Source organism: Myotis davidii, unplaced genomic scaffold, assembly GCF_000327345.1.
Source record: "Myotis davidii unplaced genomic scaffold, ASM32734v1 scaffold496, whole genome shotgun sequence".
NCBI classification, from domain to species: Eukaryota; Metazoa; Chordata; class Mammalia; order Chiroptera; family Vespertilionidae; genus Myotis; species Myotis davidii.
In genome coordinates, this window is record NW_006289398.1 from 7,723,319 (window position 1) to 7,729,632 (window position 6,314).

General features: G+C 46.6%; 2 protein-coding genes across 2 annotated transcripts in view; both read left to right on the forward strand.

Annotated features, from left to right (window-relative positions):
- Positions 1-4,859, forward strand: part of MAP3K1 (mitogen-activated protein kinase kinase kinase 1, E3 ubiquitin protein ligase) — a 26,334-nt gene extending 21,475 nt beyond the window's left edge. The window contains exons 19-21 of the mRNA XM_006761819.2: positions 81-223; positions 894-1,025; positions 2,353-4,859. Coding sequence (XP_006761882.1) covers positions 81-223; positions 894-1,025; positions 2,353-2,502 — 425 coding nt within the window. The 3' untranslated portion in view covers positions 2,503-4,859. The remainder of the gene's footprint in view (positions 1-80; positions 224-893; positions 1,026-2,352) is intronic.
- Positions 4,860-5,582: 723 nt separating this feature from the next.
- Positions 5,583-6,314, forward strand: part of SETD9 (SET domain containing 9) — an 8,149-nt gene continuing 7,417 nt past the window's right edge. The window contains 1 exon segment of the mRNA XM_015562616.1: positions 5,583-5,592. Coding sequence (XP_015418102.1) covers positions 5,583-5,592 — 10 coding nt within the window.

Sequence of the window (6,314 nt, forward strand, 5' to 3'; positions counted from 1 at the left end):
TGTCCTGGGTCACTGGTATTTCAGTGTGTCGTCTGCCCTTTGTGTTTAACACACACGCTCACTTGCCGTTCCCTCGACAGGTGCTAACCTCCTCATCGACAGCACAGGTCAGAGGCTGCGAATCGCAGACTTCGGAGCGGCAGCCAGGCTGGCTTCAAAGGGAACTGGCGCAGGAGAGTTTCAGGGACAGTTGCTGGGGACAATCGCATTTATGGCGCCTGAGGTGAGAAGCAGCTTCGTGTGTGGCAGGAGAAAATATACCAAGTTAGTTTGCAGTGTTATCCAATCTGTGCTTACCAGTTAGAAGCCCATGACCCTAAGCATGAGGCTTTAATGATATCCTTAATTTCACACCCTTCATCCCTGCCTTTCCGTTTTTGTCTTAACAAAATTTTAAAAGATAGGTTTTAATAGAGTTGCTTAAAGGCTATTTCTAATGAAGTCTTGTTGGGTAATTCATAGCAGTTGTTTTGTAGTAAACAAAGTATACCTGTTAGAGACTGTTTACATTGTTCGCTCTGCTCCAGAGGGAGGTGAGCACAGAGGAGGAAGTGTGAGCAGGAGCTGCTGTTGCTGCTCTGAACTTGGCCTCTACTTCGTGGTCAGCCTCCTGGCGCTCCACAGTGATTCTCGCTGCCCTCTTGCCCCATAGCTTACTAAGTGCACTGGGCAGCGCTGAAATTCTGTGATTTCCTGTGACTCTTCTGGATCTCACAATTCTCCAAAATACTGTTGTGTCCCATAGATTAATAAGCTCTTTAATGAAATAAATGAGACATCAGCTCATCTGCAGAGTTGCTGTCTGTACCTTGTTTTGCTCTGAAGTAAAAAACTAGATTCCGTAACTACAGGGTGGCTTCCTGTTTTTTAAGTAAAACTCCGCTTTCTTTTAGGTCCTCCGAGGACAGCAGTATGGGAGGAGCTGTGACGTGTGGAGTGTCGGCTGTGCCATCATAGAAATGGCCTGTGCTAAACCGCCCTGGAACGCAGAGAAACACTCCAATCATCTCGCTTTGATATTTAAGGTGATTATGAGATAAAAACGATTTCCTTTGCTAAAATTGGCAGCAAGCAGATATTCATGGGTTCTCCTTAACTGTCAGTCTGACATGAAGGCACACCTTTCCTGAAATAACTGTGTGCACACCTGCAGAACCGCCCGTGGCAGGTCAGGGTTGGCGGCATGGACAGCCAGGCCTCACTCCTCCAGGCAGTGACGTTCTGTGAAGTTATTGCAGACAATGAATTAGCAAACACTGAACCATTGCTCCCGACTGGAATAAGCACAGAGATCCCTGTCAGACTTTCAGATGGAAAAGCTTGAAGCTCCTCACGTATTATATAGACTCCAGTTTACTGTCTTCTCCATTTTAAAAACACACCTTTGCCCTGGCCGGGTAGCTCAGTTGTCCCAATACTCCAAGGTTCAATCCCTAATCGGCACAAAAAGCAACCAATGAATGCATCAATAAGTGGAACAACAATTTGATGTTCCTTTCTCTCTTCCCCTCCTCCCCTTTCCTCTCTCTCTCAAATCAATTTTAAAAATTAAAAAGTCAGTTTCCAAATCCTGTCTGTTCTACCTTTCTGACAACTCAAGTCCATTCTGTTCTTTTCCACCAGAGATCAGTGCAGTGGTTCAGATAGTTAGCTTTGAGTCAGCCACGTGCTGGTAAAAGATGGGGCTTGGGAGTCGCACAGGCCTATTCCAGCCCTGCTCCATCCTGTGGTAGCCACTGACCAGGAAATTCCTTGTTCTGTCTCCCGTTTTGTTGTGGTTGTTTATAAGGTGGGTGTGATACAGCACCTACTTCACAGGACTGTGATGAGGACACGTAGAATGAGCCCTAGGCCTGAGTAAAGCGCCCAGCACACACACTGACACTCACACACACACTCCACTCCTGTGCGTGGCCTCTGCCTGTCATCCTGTGCCTCCTGGCTTCCTCGGCCGCCTGGCTGGCAGGGCTGAGTCTTTCTTGCTCTCTGTGCTGAAACAGCAGACTGTGCAGGGAGCCGCAGAGACAGTGTCTAGGAGAGCGAGTTCATCGAGTGAGCCCTTCACCTCTGATCATTTGGATGCACTCGGCCTGCATTTGAGACAGTAAGGGACGGAGCAGATCCACCTGACAGGACACAGTTGATCAAGTGCTAATGCCCTAAAGTTTGAAGGATTCTTAGAAAGATCCTTCTGTCCAATGGCGAGTTTCTGCCTCACACCATTAGCAGAGTGTCCCCCTGGTTTGTCCCTCCGTGTGGAGGGCGCCTGTGCAGAGGCCAGGAACTCCACGCCTGGCACTTCTGGGTCAGGAGTCCCGCATGGGACGCTTCAGCCTGGTGTTTCTCCCACAGATCGCGAGTGCAACGACCGCCCCGTCGATCCCGTCACACTTGTCTCCCGGGTTACGTGACGTGGCTCTTCGCTGCTTAGAACTTCAACCTCAGGACAGACCTCCATCAAGGGAGCTGCTGAAGCACCCGGTCTTCCGCACCACGTGGTAGCCAGCTGTGCAGACAGATGCACATAGACGGATGCTCAGTCAGAGAAACACGGCAGTGGGAACCACGGTGATAATCCGCTGGCCTTCCTGCCACTGAACAGCTATGAACAAGCCCATGGGGAGCCCTTACCTAAGTATGTGATTGACAAATCATGTCTGTACCTAAGCTGAGTCTGCAGAGCCCACACCTGTGCCGAACTGCAAATGGTGCCTTTCAGGGACTGGCCCTCGGCAACAAGACAGCAAGGAGTTTGCATGACTAAGTACCAGAAGCATAGTTTTATGATTATTTCTCTCAGAGCACTTTTTCAGCAATATTAGCAGCTGAGGGGCTCAGGATCTGTTTTACTGTCTCAACTACTCTTCCATTTCGTATCGCAATCACAAGCAGGGGTCTGCTTTCATGCAGTTTTTTGTCACTGGCAATATAAATCAGTATCTGCCTCTTTTTAGGTCAGACTATGCTATAAGTAGCAGTAAAGAAATGTATTTTTTAAAGTTGATAACTTCTTTATGACCCACAGTTGACCTTTATTTTTTAAAAGCCTGGGCAATTGTGGCTCATTGTGCATTTTACTGTTGGCCCATTCATTTCGTTTTTGGAAATTATGGTTCTATGTTTTCATTTCACCTTCATTTTTTGTTTAATATTCAGGGAAAGGTGATCTTTTCAATCCAGAAAAAAAAAAAAAAGAGAACTAAGCGTGAACTAGAGTTTGTTGAATATCTTGCTGTGGCAAGAGTTTTTTAATACAGAATTTTGTTTGTTTTTTTAAAATTGGGTTTTACTACTACCTTCATCAAGTCCATCACTGCTCTTCTGGTGCAGGTTAAACGTGAATTCAGAGAAAAGCAACTGTTCTCTGTGAGGCAGCACAGCCAAGATCAAGATTACCTTGGAATCTGAGTTTCTGTAATTGGTTTCATTTGTAGGAAGCTTCACCAACTAAGTCTCACTCGTGTGGCAATCGCCACTGCTGGTGAGCAGGGAGCTGCTGTTCTCCTTCTCTTCACAGGCGGCCCTGGTGGAGAATGAAAGGAAAATTAACTTCATTCCTCAACCACCAATGAGTAATCGTTTTTAAACTAAACGTTTGCTTTGAACTTGGAAAATGTCCTCATAGAAAAGTGAATTGAATTTCAATTACAAACTAATTCACTGGATTCTGCACAATTATCTAATGGTTTTCGTCTCAGTTGAATTCGGATCCTGAAGGAAAATGGCAGCTCTTTATCCTTTTTTTGTGAGTCTCTAAATCAAGTACTGATTAAGTTTTAACTCTTCAGAAGCCAGTTGAATCATGGCAGGGTGAACTAGAATTGGTTATTCTCAAAGACTCAGGATAAACTAAATAAGCTACACAGATTACATTTTAAATGTACATCACAAATTGGAAGTCACAAATAACTTACCAGGTTAAGTTTACAGGGATATATTGCATATAATTTTTAAAAGGCAGTTTTTAAAAATGTGAATGTGTTTTAGTGAAATTTTACATTCCTTTGTTTTGGAAGATTGGCAATATTTGAAGAGTTAAAAATAGTACCGAAATGTGAAGTTTGGTAGCTCTAAATGTGTTGTACTTGACTTTCTTTATTTCCTCTGTGTTGACTACTTAGCATTTTTGCAGTCTAATGAGATTGTCTCGAGTCCCACGTGCAGGCTTTAAAGGATGCACTCTTGCCATTTTATTACTGGAAGATCACTGGTCAGACAAATCCGGTCTGACGGCAGCGTGAACTGTGTACATGAGGAACCGCAGCGCATCAGTATTACTCTGCAGATCACCATGCCCGCCGGAGCGCCAGCTCAGACAGCGCAGCATGTCGAAGCCCATTGTTTGAGTGTGTGTGCAGGTCCCTCAGCTTGCTGGTAATTGTGGTGTTTTGTTTCGTTTTTGTTTTCAATGCAAATGTGATGTAATATTCTTATTTTCTTTGGATCAAAGCTGGACTGAAAATTGTATTGTGTAATTATTTTTGTTCTTAATGTTATTTGGTACTCAAGTTGTAAATAACGTCTACTGCTGTTTATTCCAGTTTCTACTACCTCAGGTGTCCTATAGATTTTTCTTCTACCAAAGTTCACTTTCACATGAAATTATATTTGCTGTGTGACTATGATTCCTAAGACTTCCAGGGCTTAAGGGCTAACTTCTATTAGCACCTTACTGTGTAAAGCAAATGTTACAAAAAAAATCTCTGGGTTAAGAAAATTTGGCTTAAAATGTATCCTTTGTTATTTTAAATATATCCAGATATTTTAATTAAAATTTTTACCCCATTGAACCAATTTTATAGTATTTGTACCTATTTTGGTGTTTTGTCTTTATAGTAAATAAAAGTTTTTGGACAAAGGTGGTTACTTTTACTGACTTTGAAATAATTCCGTACTTATAAGGAGGTTGAGAGCACCACAAAGAACTCATCTCCCAGAGGCCCTGCTTGGGTTTTGCCAGCTGCCCAGTTATGTCCTTGAGAGCGAGAGCCAAACCAGTCACGTGCTGCTCTCAGGTGTCCTCTTCCTTCAGTCTCATTCCATCCAGAGCTATTCCTGAGTTCTCCCTAACCATTTACTTTATACACGTCCACATAAATATCCCAGCTCCAGACACCATAGGTCAAATTCAATCAGTTCTATTCACATCTCTCTTTTGATACACTGTGGTATTTTTTTTTAATTTTTTTAATATGGCATTTTTTAAAAGCATGACATCCGCCCTCCTTGTTCCACTTGTTGGGAGAAGGAAGGTTCCCTCGCCGCCGTCAGGCACAGCGACGACTCCATCTGACCGAAGCAGAGACACGATTCCATTCCTCCTGCAGGTCCAGTCTCAGATCACACCTTGTGGCGGCTGCAGTTTCTACTCTGGCCTTCACAGTTCTGCTCAGCAGTGGTCTCTCACACGAATCAGAATCAGAAACGCGCGGTAAGAGGCATCACTGAGGAGCTGAGCTCACCAGCCCTCCGCGTTTCTAGGTTAGGTTTCTGTATAAAGGGCACGTGTTCGTCACTTTAGGAAAATATAAACTGCAGGCTACACAGAATCGCACAATGTTGGGTCTCATGCCTGCACGGCAATGCCGGTGAGTGCGTCTGTGAGTGCGGTGATCCTGTTGTAGAGCAAACGCACACAGGCTGCCGTCGGGAAACGACCAACAAACAGGAGCTGCCACCTTCCCATGTCGGCCGTTTTGCAGGTTGTCTCACCCCATGTCTGCACGCCGGGGAGGTGCCGATGGGCCTGGTGGCCAGAGCTCAGACAGAACCTGGGTTGGCTCTGGCTCTGCCACTTGCCAGCCGGTAACCAACCCGTGACTTCGGGAGCCTCCTTCCTGCACCTGGAAGAGGAAAGGGACGGTGCTGGGAGGCAGAACTGACGCCGAGGCCCGGGGCCAGGCACCCTGGTGCGCTGAGCCTGCTTGTCCGATGAACGAGCGCCCAGCCGGTGCAGGCTCACGCCCGTGGGGCCAGTGTCCTCAGCAGGTGCTCGTGCCAATTGGTGTCTAAGGGGCCGGGGTGGCCATGGAATGACGCGGGGAAGCCGCGTCCCACAGCCTCCAAATTTCCAAAAGCGGCTGGAAATCCAGGTGTTATGTGCCGTTTCCTGCCGTCTAAGCGTCGGAAAGGGACTTACGACCTGCAGCGCTACCTCACCTCGTGCGCTGGATGCGGCCTCTGACCGGAGTCCAGGCTCCGGCGACAAAAAGGAGAGACCTGGAGGGGCGCGCGGCGTCGGAGCCCGGCCCGGAACCTGCTTCTCCGAGAGCAACGAGAGGCGGCGGCGGAGAGCGGCCTCTGCGGGCTTCCTG